This window comes from Ochotona princeps, chromosome 8 (genome assembly GCF_030435755.1).
Source record: "Ochotona princeps isolate mOchPri1 chromosome 8, mOchPri1.hap1, whole genome shotgun sequence".
NCBI lineage: Eukaryota > Metazoa > Chordata > Mammalia > Lagomorpha > Ochotonidae > Ochotona > Ochotona princeps.
Window position 1 is genome coordinate 58,692,206 of NC_080839.1, and position 15,840 is coordinate 58,708,045.

The 15,840-nt window shown below is 39.7% G+C and overlaps 1 protein-coding gene across 6 annotated transcripts in view; it reads right to left on the reverse strand.

The window, feature by feature from the left end:
- Nucleotides 1–15,840, reverse strand: part of LTBP1 (latent transforming growth factor beta binding protein 1) — a 388,845-nt gene that overhangs the window by 136,705 nt on the left and 236,300 nt on the right. For all 6 annotated transcript variants that reach the window (XM_058668099.1, XM_058668100.1, XM_058668098.1 and 3 more), the window contains 2 exons: nucleotides 12,832–12,934; nucleotides 7,583–7,654 (listed from right to left, as the gene is read on the reverse strand). In XM_058668099.1, coding sequence (XP_058524082.1) covers nucleotides 7,583–7,654; nucleotides 12,832–12,934 — 175 coding nt within the window. The remainder of the gene's footprint in view (nucleotides 1–7,582; nucleotides 7,655–12,831; nucleotides 12,935–15,840) is intronic.

Here is a 15,840-nt window from a genome sequence, read left to right on the forward strand (position 1 = left end):
AAAAATTCCCAGGCTCCCTAGCCAACAGAGAAATACAAATAAAAACCATGTTGAGGTTCCACCTAATTCCAGTGAGATCGGCCTACATTCAGAACTCTGACAACACCTGCCGGCATGGATGTGGGGAGAAAGGTACCGTCCTTCACTGTTGGTGAGAGTGTAGGCTAGTACAACCACCATGGAAGCCAACATGGAGAGTGCTAAGAGATCTGAGCATTGATCAGCCATCTGATCCAGTTATCCCACTGCTGGGAATATATCCAAAGGAAATGAAATCTGCATATGAGAAAATGACATGTGCTCTTCTATTTACAGCAACACAATCTACATCAGCAAAAACATGGAAACAACTCAGATGCCCATTAGAAGAGAAGTAGATAAAGAAACTGTGATACATCTACACTATGGATTACTGCTCAGCCATTCAAAAGAATGAAATTCTACCATTTGCAACAAAATAGCCCCAGCTAGAGACCGTTATACTCAATGAAATGAGCCAAGGAATTCCAAAGGGACAAATATTGTATGTTCTCTGTGGTAGGCAACCTTCATATAAAATATAACATTCATAGATATAGAGGTAAACATGCATGCACATATAGTCACCTAGAGGAAGGGACTAGAATAGACTATAATAGACTCTCACGTCAAAATGTGAAGATGCAAAGCAGTATGCATCTCAACTTTAAAATTAAAGATGGATTCCCAATGAAACCTAAATATATCGTGACAGTAGAATGCTGGACTTCATACTATTCTCTATAGCTAAAATATCAGGATACACTTAAATAGCAGAATGATGGATTTCTGCTTGTTTTTGAAGGATTATACTATTGTAATAATAGAGAAAATTAGTGGGGGGATTTGTTGGCAAGGGATGGAGGGGGAATCACAGAGCCTATGGAAATGTACCATAAAATAAAGAAAAAGAGACAAGCAAAATAGCTAAGCTCCAACACTTGTCTGACAAAAACTTTAGCATAAAAGCATGATGAAGAAGCGATACAGAAAGGTTAATAGGTAAACACTTCCCAATTTTCAGAATATATGAGTTTTCATAACGCACTTTACAGAGTAAAATAAAGATTGATCTAAATATAGACACATCATGATAAAACTACAAAACAGAACTTACGGAGAATCTTAAAGAGGAATAACCTGTCTACAAAGGCAGAAGTATCAAGGAGACAGAAGTGATAAATTGTTGTCAAAGTATCTTAGGAAAACTGTCAACCTACTCTCGTATAATAAGTGAGAAATAAGCATATTTTATACACAGAAAATATATACTGAACTGCTAAGGAATATGACCTCAAAATATAGGTTTAATGAATACACTCAGCTAATTTTGAATTTCAAGTGAATAAATACTGTTTGATGTAACTATGTTTCAAATCATTTTTGTTTATCTGAAATGCAAATTTAATTGGATACCTTGCACTTTGTCTGGAAAAATCCTCCTCAAAAGAAAACGTAAATGGAGAAAGAAAGCACCGGATAACAAGAAATAATGCTGAATTCCAAAACAGACAAAATGCCACAAATGACCTACATGGTAGGAAAACATTCTGTATCTCCATTAACCATGCCTTTGATAATAAATGTAAAATGATGGCTTGTGTAAAGACAAATCCATGTTCTTTCAAATACATAACAGGCTGTCATGCTGGTCTTTGGATATTTCCATTGATAAGATGGTCAAACCCAGCGAAGTGTCTTTGAACTGCCGTCTCAATCAGGGTCTGACTTTAGGCTTCTTTTTCCAATATTATGGTGAGTAAAAAACACCTACCCTTGCCTTGATACATGATTGGGCTCCTCTACTAATACCCGCCCCCCAGCCCCTCCACAAAGGGATGTCTGATCACTATGACATACCTTTAGCAAAATTACCATTAGGTAGGTTTAGCCAGAACTCACTTTTATTCTGGTGAGTCTTCGGAGGAATTTCCCACTCTGGGCAAATCACCCTCGCCCCTGGATGTAAATTCCACTTCGCTTTATTGCATTCAGAGTTGAAATCCATTTCTCTCCTGAACAGAAAAGCCTCTATTGCAAAAGTCTTCCCAAATAAAGCCTGCTTTACCATTCTTTAACAAATGCCATGAATAATATCTTTTCCTAAGCACCATACTGAAAGAGTGTAAATCCAGTACATGTTTTCTCAGAATGTATCAAAGTCCTTATATGCATTCACATGGTACACGTAACTAACCTTAAAATTCTTGCCTTACCATTCTCAGTCACTTCATCTCACCCTCTCAGTCTGCTTAAACACAGCACTCCGCCGCAGGTCACATCCTTCCCTAGTCTGAAGGGCTTTCCTGAGGCACCTTCCTTAGCTTTCCAGCGTGTTTCCAGTTGTCTCAAAGCACTCAAAGGCCGGGCTTCCTCTACCCACTCATCACATTGCAGTTCACACTTCATAATGTTTGTACTAATCCTTAAGGGGTCTGAAATACAAGCTACATTCTAGACAACTCTTCAAACAGCTGCTGTACCACACTTTTGTGACACTCTGATCAAGAGTAGCAGAGCTATGCCTGGAAAAAAATGTGCATTACCTTTTATTTTTTTTTTTTTCCTTAAAAAAAAAATCTGGTTGGGGAACTTTCTTCCTAAAAGGGAAACCAAAATTTGTTAATGAATATAATCAAACTTTGCTAATAAAGGCCCGATGTGATAGCCTAATGGCTAAATTCCTTGCTTTGCATGTGCCAGGGATCCCAGATGGGTGCTGGTTCGTTTCTCGGCTGTTCCACTTCCCATCCAGCTCCCTGCTTGTGGCCTGGGAAAGCAGCAGGGCTCGGCCCAAGACTTTAGGACTCTGAACTCTCTTTGAGGACCTGAAGAAGCTCTTGGCTCCTGGCTCCTGATTAGGTTAGTTCTGACCGTTGTGGCCACTTGGAGAATCAATCAGTGGATGAAAGATCTTTCTCCTATCTCCTTTGTTTTGTATATCTGCCCTTCCAATAAAAACATAAAAAATAAAATCTTTTAAAAATTTTTCTAAGGACTATTATTGTGCCCTAAGATGTCTGTTCTGCAGATTAATTTCATTAAAGTAGAACAACCAGGGTAATAAAATGACACTAAAAGAAAGCTATGTGGACAGTTCTTTCATATCTCCGCTAAGAGGCTACACTGGGAGACTGATTAAAACAAATTGCATCCTGCTGACTCAAACTGATTTAATCACACTAAATTCTAAGGGCAGGAACAATGTCTTATTCATTATTCATCACATTTTCAGTTTATAACTTCAGAGTGCACCAACCACTAATGTTTTTAAAAGTTTTTGTGATTCTTCTGTATGAAAAAGAATAAACATGTTATGGGTTATAAAAGTATAGATATCTCCTAGTTAATTACATATTTTGTCACAGCCCAAAGTCCTTGGCAAGCAGCATAAATGTAGAAAATATTAATTTTTTTTTATCTAACTGGCAAGTGAGTTTCAGTATACTGAAAGAGGACTTTTAATAAGACTTAACTGAACAAACAGTAAGTGCTTTTAGAATAAAGTTCTGTTTTTACAACTTCTCTAACAATTCTCAGAACACAGTTGTCTCACGGTAAAGTGATTTCAAGGCAGAGGATGCAAAGGCAGGAAGGTTTAAGCTCCGAGGAAAACCAACATGAAAGTAGAGCTTTTCTTTTCACTTCCACAAACTATTATTTCATTTAACCCTAGTTCTGCATCCATGCTTTAGCATAATAATCCAATGACAAATGTCATTTTAGATTCAGCAGGAAATATTATGCTTCTTGTTATGATAAATGAAGCAAATTGTAACAATTCCATGCTGTTGAGGGCAGTGGGGAAGGTTTTAGAGATCCATGTGTGTATACGTAATAAATCATTCCTTTGAAAAGATAATTGCAGCGCCAGTAGAGAAGGGAAAAAGAAACCCAACTCAGAGGGCAATTATCTGCAAGCTCCTCAAATTAACTGGTGCACAGTTGATTCTTTGTTACTGAGCTCACATTGGTAAAAGTTGCTTCAGGACATCAGCTGACTCGGTTAAAGGAAATGATTGTAGTTATTAATCACTAATTTTAAATGGACTTTGTAAACAAAGAAAATGGTACACTGGAAGAACAACGCAGGATGCACAAGTAATTAGATGTCTAATGGGTTCCTTTTGGAAAATGTTAGGATTGCAAAATCAAAAAGCTTCAAGGCTACAGGGAAACCGAGTCATCCACAGGCAATATGAGAGCCTCATTTACTGATCAATAATCTCAAAGGCAATGAAATCAAGCTCTTCTTCCAAAAGTAATTCTCATATTTCACCAAATAAAATCCTATTATCTTACAAGTCAAATTTCTCTGTAGTGTATTTAGCATTTACTTTCTGAAGGCACCTTGAAATAGAATTTTCTGTGACTTCTTAAGTCACAATCCTTGCCAAAAACAAGCCTAGCAATGCTTTGTAGACACCCCCTGGAGACCACTTTGAGCCAGGACTTGCTGTTACTGTCTGTCAGCGCAGGTGACCGAAGCAGAAGTGTCTAATACACTCTGCAGAAACAGAACTCACTGAATAGAATTCACCCAGCCAGCCAAAAATGGAAAAATACAATTACTTGGAGAGCTGACTGTTTTATTTTGCTAAGTGAGATAAGAAGTGATTACTTGGAAATTTTCACTTCCATTTCTAAAGCAGTATTTTTATGAATAGAAATCTTACAGTGAAATGAATATTTGAAGTAACCATCCTTTTTAATTAAAGGAAGTTAATATTAGTTATTTTGATTTGTTCTCATAAAACATATTACCTCTGTCTCTAATTGGCTAGCCTTTGTATCAATAATGCCTTACAAATGTGTGTGTGTGTGTGTGTGTGTGTGTGTGTACTGCAGAGGACACCTGGTGCCATAGCAGAGGAAAGAGGGCAGAATAAATTGGTGAACTACCCCAGCCAAGTGTTGGCAGCAAATGTCTGTGAATGGAAACTGTAAGGTGGACTACGTCAGCCAATGGACCTTGGAAGGATTTTCTCATCCTTGGATCGGTGAGATCAGCAGCATTTTGTATCTATCAAAACCATCTGAGCAGAAGCTTGGAGCATGCACCACATTGGGGATCCTGGGATGATACTGGGTGGCCATGCCCCATCCGAGGATCTGAGGCAATGGGGAAGCTGGTTATGGACTCTCCCCTTATTCCTCCCATCCCCTACATACAGGAAATAGAAAAATAAAATTTGGAAACAATGGTCTCACCCACTTTGCCCTGATCCTTAACTCTTCCCACATTAATCAACTATGTAAACATCATCAAATTAAAATTTAAAAAGAGTGACATCAACAACCTAAATACGTATGAAAAAGAAATCAGAAAATAGTAGCAAGCTAGAAAAAAAGGAGGCAGAATAAAAGGAAACAAACAGCAGAAATTAGAACAGAAACAAAGCCAAAATTTAATTCTTTTTAAAAAGTTCCTAATCAGGAAAAACTAAGGCATAAATAACAAATAACACAACTGAAAGACTGCATATTCATAGGATCTTTACAAATAGTTCTTAAATTACTCCAAATACTCTTACATTAGAAAGGAGTAACACCATGAAACACTCTAAAAGACGACATATCTAAAAGACAGCATCTTCTGGCTTCAAAGATCTGTGGAAGGTGCAAGTGACAAACAACTGCATGTGAATACGCCACACCAAGGAACACCTGGATATTCTGCACTAAGTCCATGTTAAGAAACTAGAGTGTCAGATATTCCGCACAACACCCTGCCAATTAGCCACGCAGCACTAGAGCAGTAAAGAATAAGGATCCTCTGCCTCTCCTCAAGCATGATGAAGCAAATAATGTATCTAATCACAGGGACACACCAAGAACCTATCTAGGAGCTACACCGTGTGCAACAAGCTGGGTCATCACTTCATACACAAAGCCTTTGGCCCTGCAGACTGAGTGCAGTGATAACATCAAACCATCTATGCTATTCAGCATGGACATGATCAGTAGTTCCTGGTCCATGGCGCCTAATTATCTGTCAGATTACCTTTCTGGGCCAGAAGCTCAGTACTTTATGAAGACATTGTAGAACTGAGTTGGGAAACTCTAGTCACCGAAAAGGCTAGAATGCCATTGTTATTAGTATGCCTCCTTATAACATCATCTTACTGACCCTGACTTTTGAAGAAACTCATTGCAAATCTTATTTTGCAGGGCAGCTGATACAAGTCATGGTTACAAAGCTCTCAGTACACACCTCTGTAATTTGCACTGCAATCTGCACTTCTGAAGGTTAAATACACCCATGTTTCCAAGCTCTTCACAGACTTGAGTGACCATAATAACCAAAAACAATGAACACTGGACATCCTACTCCCAAATTCAGTCCAATATGCACAAGGCTAGTACTTCCACTTTCTTGCTCATTTTACTGTTATGAATGCATACAGCAAATGTGCTTTTTTCATTTACATTTTTATCAAAATCTATGACACTATAGTGTTTTATACAGAACATATTTTACCATTAATTAATTCATTTGCTTAATGCAGTGATTCACTGTCCCATCTGAATTTAATTCAGTCATATATTAAATTCTACTGACTGAAAAATAAGTTATCATTCTCATGTTACTAGGGCTGCAGATACTTCTAGGTAGTGTTGAGCGCCCTCTCTTTGAGCCATTAAATCTAACTTTCCCAACAGTCTGCATGTACAATGAGGGCTTATGATACTGTTCAGTCAATTTTTAAAGACATTGCATATCTTTGCGCATTTAAAGGAGAATTCTTTAGTACAATAAAAACCATGCATAAGTTATACAGATTCACAATGGGGTAGATAATCTACTTGAGAAAATTCTTAGGCAGTGAAAAATACTCCATTGCCATGAATCATAACAGCGTCTTCACCTGTCCTCTGTAACACAATCTTCGTATTTCCTAGCCAGTACATACAAATTAGTCAAGCATACAGGGTTTGAGGTTCCTCATTCACAAAGTACAGACACGTTTTAGAGGTTTCCCTCACTTGGACAACTCGGTGGGACTATTCAAGGTAAACTGAGCACAAGTACTTAGGGCATTTCACCTCTAGATTCATGGCTTTTCCTAGTGCCTAAGGAAAGTGTATTTAGTCCGATATTTAATACTCCGATTTTTGACATGAGCAGCAATACTTTGAGGAATGTGAAAAATGGAGTTTCACTGCCCACTCATATTTCATCAAAGAAGTAGAGCCAAGAGGGGTACACTAGGAGGCTTTAGAACATTTATAAGAAATCTGCACTGTTTTAAATTCCACTTTTCCATGAACTTTCAAAACCCCTCATGTGAGTGTGTGTACCCTGTGTGGATATGAGGCTGCACACATGGAGACCCCAACTTTTGTGATTTTATCACAAATTAATAGAAGAGGAAAGTTTCCCAAAGTTTCAATGCTACTGAAGTAAATTCCTGTATTTCCTCAGCTCAACAGAGAGAGCAGGAGGTAGACCATTGTATGGTATTACATGCTGAGCTGAAGATCAACACATAATAAAATAACTCAAGTTTCTAAAAACCAAAACAATCATTGTGGCCCCAATAATCAACTCTGTTACACTTACCTTGACAAAAGGTATTGTTCACTCTCTTAAAACCTTGTAGGCATTCCATCATTTGACTATATCCATGATAAGCTGGAAGGAAAAAAATAATTCTTGGTTACAAGATTTGTATAACTTTGTAAGTTGTTAAACCACTGTGCATGTGGTAACTGAAGCCACTCAAGGCATCAGGGGCCTCATTCTCCAATACCAATGTATACCTGCACAATTTTTTTTCATTGTTTTTCTATGTATTTCAAATTTTCATTCTAGCCTAAAAAAGTTGTGAGCTTTTATGATGTTAACTGCAATGATTATAAATTATAGTTTCAGTGTTTTTCCAGAGAGTGATTAAATATTTTTATCTCAAAAACTCTGTTTTTCCCCTCAACAATTTGCTTTGGAGGTTTGGGTTTTTCTGTCCAGTCTAGGCAGACTGACCACATGTTCTGGTCTGTCTGGGACAGTGTCAGGTTATTTTTGTTGTTCTGGAAAAGTTAAGTAACAGCATGTTACTTTCAAAAGTTCCTCAGCTTAAACAATAAAAAGTAGGCTTGCCTTAACTATAGACCAGATGTTCTAACTATGATTTTGAGCACTACAACTGTGAGAAGGATGGGCAGCTGATGAAGCAAAGGGGCTCTAAGAAGGGTTGCTGTGGTCAGAGATGTGGTGACTTCGAAAACTTCAAGACCACTGATCCCATAGTTGACAACTTATGAACAAAGCCTTACTCTCTGAGATTCCGATACACTAAACTGAAACTTGAGCAGCCACAGGGCTCAATGAGTACAGTGTACACTTTGGGATCGGGTAGACACACATCCCAATGTTGCTATTTCCATCAATAGCTCTGTGACCTGGGGAAGCAAACTTCCTGAGTATCTAACTGAAATGTCACATGAAGATATTCCCAACAACTGAGCAAGCACAGTTGTGTTGAGTTTCAGTGATAATTTATACACACACAACATGAATGCCACAGCGCCTGATGTCAAGCACTCTTCAGATGTCAAATGTCAGAACAGTTTCCTGCAGTAATAGAAAACAGGCTGGAATCAAGAATGGGTAAATAGAGTACTGAAAAATACCTAGATAGGAGTAAAATTAAAAAGTTCAAAGTAAACAAGGCAACTTTATTTTGAAAAAATAAAATTATTTTATACTCCAATCTGCTCTTTATCTGTCACCCCTAACGGAACTGGGTACCAAGGTGCCCTCTTAACTCTTCTTCTCTTCTTTCCTGCATGAAATAAGTATCTCAAAAAGTTCATGAAAACAATAAATGATAAGCTTATCTTGGTGCAAAAAGCATTTTTAAAACCATTTAGAGAGGTCTTCAAAAAAGCTCATGGAAATCATGTATTATGGAAAAAAAAAAACTATGCATGGATCTCAAATTTTGTGGCATCAAAAGAAATACCTTCTAATTTCATTTCTTCCATGAACTTTGTGAATACCCTTTTTCCTCCCATCTGCCTTCAGATCTTTTGAGACGTCTACAGAAGATGAAGTACACACTTTGAGAGTCAGGCCAGATCTCACTTCTCCTCAGTTTCAAATTCCACGCTAATTTTCCAAAAATGTTTATAGAAACAAGTGACTTGTTCATGTCAGGCACACGTCTAGTAGATCACACACTATTTAATGAAATCAATTGCACATTTAAAATTAAGCCTTTACGGCAGAAATGATCAACATTGAAAGTTCTGTGTGTGGCTAAACAAAACTGTAAACATTCAACACAATCCACTTGGAAATTGAAGTTTGAACTACTTTAAGTTAGCAAAAATACGGCACGGAACACAATACCACCACAGCAGCTAAAGCCAAGTAAGGTCTACTCTCTTCCAAAATGAACATGATTTAGAGAGGAATAACAGTCAAAGAAAGTAAAGTTTAGAGGACATGGGACGAATGTGACCCTGTGAGTGTGTCTTAACAGCGAGTCACAAAGGTCTCCAGCAGCATAAATGTCCAAATGTCAGTAGTTTACTTCACTGATAATCCCATAGGTTCTCTTGAAGTCAAACCAGTTCCTTCAATTTTTAGACTTCTAATTGTCCCATCCAATTTAGACCATTAGAAAGACACCCTAATGTCTATCAATTTCTTGCTACTTTTAGATTTCGGAAAGAGAGCAAAGAAGAGCTACTAAACAAGACACCCAAAGAAAGGGATGGGGTGGTCAAGACAGAAAAATATGGAAGAAGCCTGACGTGGTAGCCTAGCAGCTAAAGTCCTCGCCTTGCACATCCCAGGATTCCATATGGGCACTGATTCTAATCCCAGCAGCCCCACTTCCCATCCAGCTCCCTGCTTGTGGCCTGGGAAAGCAGATAAAGATAGGAGACTCATTCCTGCATGGGAGACTCAGAAGAGGTTCCTGGATCCTGTTTTCAGATCAGCTCAGTTCCAGCTGTTGCGGCCACTTGGGGAGTGAATCATCAGAGGGAAGATCTTCCTCTCTGTCTCTTCTCTCTCTGTAACTGACTTTCCAACAAAAATAAATAAATCTTTTTTTTTAAGATTTTATTTTATTTTATTACAAAGTCAGATATACAGAGAGGAGAGACAGAGAGGAAGATCTTCCGTCCGACTTTTCACTCCCCAAGTGAGCCGCAACGGGCCGGTACGCGCCGATTCGATGCCGGGAACCAGGAACCTCTTCCGGGTCTCCCACGCGGGTGCAGGGTCCCAAAGCTTTGGGCCATCCTCGACTGCTTTCCCAGGCCACAAGCAGGGAGCTGGATGGGAAGTGGAGCAGCCGGGATTAGAACCGGCGCCCATATGGGATCCCGGGGCTTTCAAGGCGAGGACTTTAGCCGCTAGGCCACGCCGCCAGGCCCAAATAAATCTTTTTTTAAAAGAAAGAAAAATAAGGAAGAAGAGAGAAGTGTGGGAGAAGCTGAACTTCAGGATCCAATGTGTCTTATTATCAGTTCCTAGACAAAAGATCAAGAAACACATCAGCCTCCCCACAACAGCACTACAGGTGGATATGAAACTCGAAAGAGCTCAAGGCTTTTATTCAGCATTTCAAATATAGATTGCTGTTTAATGAACTGTGAGATGCAATAGCAAATAGAGCTGGGAGTCAAACTTGGGTCTGCCTAGTTTCAAGGAACAGGTTCTTTAAGTCATAATAAAAGCATCCTAAGAAACCCTTCGGCCAGGTTGCTGATGTTATTTCTAGGCACACGGATCTTCCAATAAGGATGAACCATCACTCACACTGCAAATGATCATCAGATTAGCTTAGAGTATCTACTTGGAACATCCTCTCAATACCTCGCTTATGTCTTTAATATGTGAATATTTTCCTAAAGAGCTTAGGAATCAGCAACACCAGTGAGCATTTACACAAATCAGGCCACTAAAAGAAGAATAGAATAGCATCAAAAAGACACATAAAATTGGCTATGGAAATTTACAGAAGCTTACATGTAAGAGGCAACATTTGAAAACAAAAATCTTATGCTAATAGGATGAATTTTATTGCTCACAAGAAAAATAGAATATCATTGTAGCTTAAAAATATAGCAAACACATTTTTAAGCAAAAGGCATACCAATATCGAAGCAAGTAAAATAACTAGCATTGTTGCTACTGAAACTGGGTCATCATCTAGAAATTAAAAAATGTGTGATTAGGGAGACATTTGTGGCCACTTAAAAATATAGTGTCATAAAACGTTTACAGTGCAAAGCTCCAACTGTTTCATCAAAATTCTTAAATTATGATTTAATATACACTCATAATATCTACCTATTTTCAGTATCAGGCAATATAAAGCAATGATTGAGAAAAATATCACCTGTTCTCTTGGCAAAATATGACTGCTAAATGTAACAAAGATCAATTCAAAACACTTTCTAGGAAGTATTTTTTTTCTCCATCTTTATTTGAAAGGCAGAAAACAATATCCCATACACTGGTTTACTCTTTTTTTTTTAAAGATTTATTTATCTTTATTGCAAAGTCAGATATACAGAGAGGAGGAGAGATAGAGAGGAAGATCTTCCGTCTGATGATTCACTCCCCAAGTGGCCACAACGGCTAGAGCAGAGCCAATCTGAAGTGAGAAGCCAGGAACTTCCTCCAGGTCTCCCACATGGGTGCAGGGTCCCAAGGCTTTGGGCCGTCCTCGACTGCTTTTCCCAGGCCACAAGCAGGGAGCTGGATGGGAAGTGGAGCTGTCAGGATTAGAACCGGCACCCACATGGGATCCCAGCGTGTTCAAGGTAAGGACTTTAGCTGCTAGACCACCGCGCTGGGCCTAGTTTACTCTTTAAATGCCCACAAGAGCCACGGTTGGGCCTAGACAAAGACAGGAGCCCATAGCACCATCTAGGACTTCAGTATGAGTGGTAGGAACCAAGGACTTGAGTCATCGTCTGCAGCCACATCAGCAGGAAGCTGGGCAGGAAGTGGAGGAGCTGGCATTTAGACCCAGGAACTCTGATTTTAACTTTTCTTTCAGGGGTCAGCACAATGGCTCAACTAGTTAATCCTCCACCTGCAACCGCCAGTATCCCATATGTACACCGGTTCGTGTCCCAGCTGCTCCATTTCCAATTCTGCTCCCTGATTAGGGCCTAGGAAAGCAGTGGAGATGGCTCAGAACCTTGGGACTCTGCAAACACATTGGAGACCAGGAGGAGGCTCCTGGCTTCTAGATTCAGATCAGCTCAGTTTCGGCCATTGCAGGCGTTTAGAGAAGGAACCAGTGGACAGAAGACATTTCTCTGTCTCTCCTTCACTCTGTACATCTGCCTTTCCTATAAGAATGAATAAATCTTTAAAACTAGTTTTAAAAAAGCTTTTATTTCAGTGAAATTTGAAACCTATACTAAAAACTATGAATCATGAAAACCTCATTTAAATAATTTATCTATCCATTTAAATTTATCCATTTAAATAACAGCACTAACATTTTATGGAGTTCAAAACATTTACCATTGCATCCTTCCCTGAGACCAATCTTTTTCAGCCTATTGCCTGTTAAAACACAATTTTTCCTTCATTAATAATCAAGTAGGAAAGATAGTTGATAAATGTGCTAATTTTAAAAAAATCAGTATTAAAACTTGAACAGATTAACTTCCAAAGTTTCTGGAGAGGCCATGTGCATTAGGCATAACTAAAATGTTCTAGAATTGAGTAAGAGGTGTCTTTGAAAGTCTAATAGTGCCCATTATTAAAGGAGTAATCACAAGAAAACAGACATGCTACATTAGCCTGCAAAGTAATGATGAAACGTCACTTACATGGTTTCTTGGGGCATTTCTGGCATTTGTGAAAGCCCCAGGAGGTTCCCACAGTTCCACAGCAGTCCTCTTGCTTCGAAAGGCCAGGAAGAGCTTTGCCACACTGCAATGATGAGGTGTGAAATAAGCAGGTTAATTGAGGGCAGGGTGCTCAGGTCCAGAGCACTGCTGTGCTTCTCAAGGCACATTATAAAACCGTCCCCTTGTTAGCGACACAATTAGAGAGGGGAGAACCGAGGAAACTTAGCAACAAAATGCCAGAACAGACAAAATCCAACACTGAAATGAACACAGACATTTCCAATTAAGAGTGCCCTTGCCTTTTTAGTTTTATGAAAACCTGTAACTGCTCGGAGTACTGTATAAAACTCAAGTTTCTACTGTCTATTTTGTTGTTGTTATTCTTGATAAGATGATCATAATTTAAATGATGATGAATTACACATTTTAAATTTTACTTGCAACTGTTTAAATATGCCAGACAGGGGCTCCAGGCAGTTAAGCATCTGACCCAGAAAGGTCAGCCCATCTAGGAAGGTGCTGGCAGGGTGCAGTCCAGCCATGCTGAGCAGGTACCAGAACGAGTACTCGAACAGCATTGCTGTGAACACTGAAAACCAGGGAAGTCTCCAGATCCAAAGTGAGGGGTAGGAAACAAAAACTCAACCAACTCAATGGAGTGGTAAAGAGCCTAGAAAAGCAGATCTTTCTCTGTGTCCAGTCCAAAGCTCAAGTGGTAGGGAAGGCCACATCAGCCTCCATTTCTACCCTGTAGGCTATGTTCAACTCGCACAACTTCATCTTGTGCACAAATATAGCACATCTAAGGGTTCACCATGTCTTCTTATGCCTTATCCTCTCCAATATCCCCCCAAATGATTTTCAGTCATTTTCAAAAAAAACATGATGGATCACATTATTCCGCTAAGTCTTCAGTAACTCTTCATCCCTAACAGGGTACATAGGCCTTTCTAGTCCCACGGCGGGGCCACCTCTTTCCCTCTCTACCTCCCTAGAGTCATCCTTAAGCACATCATTGTATTCTTCATCTTACGCAACAAATGATATACTTACAAAAGGGGTTGTCTTTTCCTAGGATGCCACTTCTTTTCTTCTTTCCCCAATCTATTCATCCCACCAAAGCCAGCTTGAAGAATGGTCACTATGAAGCCTCCTCTGCCTCCTTGGCTTCAGAGAGCTCCCTGCTCCTCTCCACTCCTCAGCACTTTCTGCTCAGTTCTTTTGCCCCTGCTTTGCATTCTAACTGGATACATGTAGATCTTATTTATTTTTGTATCCCAGCACACAGTTAAGCATGGCAGGAATGAACCAAAGAAGGAAAAAACTACCTAAGGACCAAGCTAGTTGTTGTCCATGAAGGCCAGCAGTAGCTATGTGAAAACCAATGCAAGATAACACACAAGCACAGGCTAGTAAACAGAATGTGAGGACTGAGCCGGTGGTGACCCTCAGAAGGGCCAGGGATAATAGATATTAGTCACCCCGCGGGCTTCCCTAGGTATGCAGCATTCTGGTCAAGGTTTTACATAAGTAAAACAAGAATACACCACAGAAGGCCCAGCTCAGTCAATATAGCTCTCATCGCGCCACAGCTTTGAAGTCTTTAGGAATTTTAAGAGGATGCTATGTGTTGTCCAACAGAAGCTTGTAATTGGGATTCAGGAGGTAAAGATGCCTGGGACTGAAAATTCCAGCTCTAGAACTTCTTACACACTTCTTCTTAACTGAGTTGTCTCACCTGTAACCCAGGGTACCTACAAGTATCTTTCCCATAAGGTCGTGAACAATGAAAGGGAAAATGGATGTCCGATTGTGAGCATTACACCCAACACATGGAGATGTTTATCACCACTACGACATTCATCACTACAGATAAGAGCTCCCTGTTCCATATGCCCATTTGAGAACTCTTCTGCTTATCACATTTCCCCAGCACAGAAAGGCATATGGCCAGAGCAGACTGTGGGTGCTCCATCCATCAAACAGGCAATTGCCCATTGAAGAGCACAAGACACCACGGGAAATGGCTAAGACATTAACAGCTCTCACATTGAAGTTATCCTGCAGATATTTCAAGTTAGGTAAAAGTAAGCATACAAAAAAGTAGTTGTGTTTCTTTTGCTTTGTTTTGTTTTGTTTAGGTCAACTTGAATGGCTGTAATCTGGGGAAGACACAAATAAAAAGCTTTAGTATATATTAGTGGGGCCCTAAACCCAGCATAGTCCACCTTGCCTGGTCTCCAACTCCTACAGATACATGGCACATCTTCTACAACAGAGGAAGAAATGTCCCCTGCCAAACAACCTACTGTATGAATGTTTCCTGAGTAACCCAATGCCCTCACTTGGGGGTGTCTGTAGACAGTTCTCAGCTAGCTATGAGCCCTTCCGGTTATGCGGGTAGGTCCCCCGGCTGGCCAGGGCCACTGGAGAGCAGCTTCAGCCAAAGGGGAAAGACCTAGGGAAGATGTTTTCACGAGACAGGTAGTCAAAGACATGGACATAAGCACACACACAGAGGAAAGAGACAATGTCACTAACAGAACAAACAAAAAGCTGTAAGAAGCAAGGCAGGTATTCTGTGCTGGCTTCAGGAAGTTCTTGCGTTATGCTAAACCACAGAAGACTTGAACCTGAACCACAGAGGACATAAGGAAGAAGCAGAAACAACGATCCGGGCATAAGACTGGCACCAAAATGATCATGTTGAAAGCACAAAGATCTCCACTGTTACAGCCTGGCTGCCAAGGTGCACTTCATGTTTATTTCCACTTTCACAAATCAGTCAGATTTATGGAAGATACCCATCCACATCCCATGCACATCATTCTTGCACTGGACGCTCGAAGTCCCTCTCTTAATCAAGCAAAACACTCAACACTTGCCCGTTTTATACGCTTGAAATGTTAGTAGCAGTTAAAATCCAATTTTCACCTTGGATTCCTCGAATGTTTTATTTGGTAGGGCAAAATAAATCACTTCTCTCTA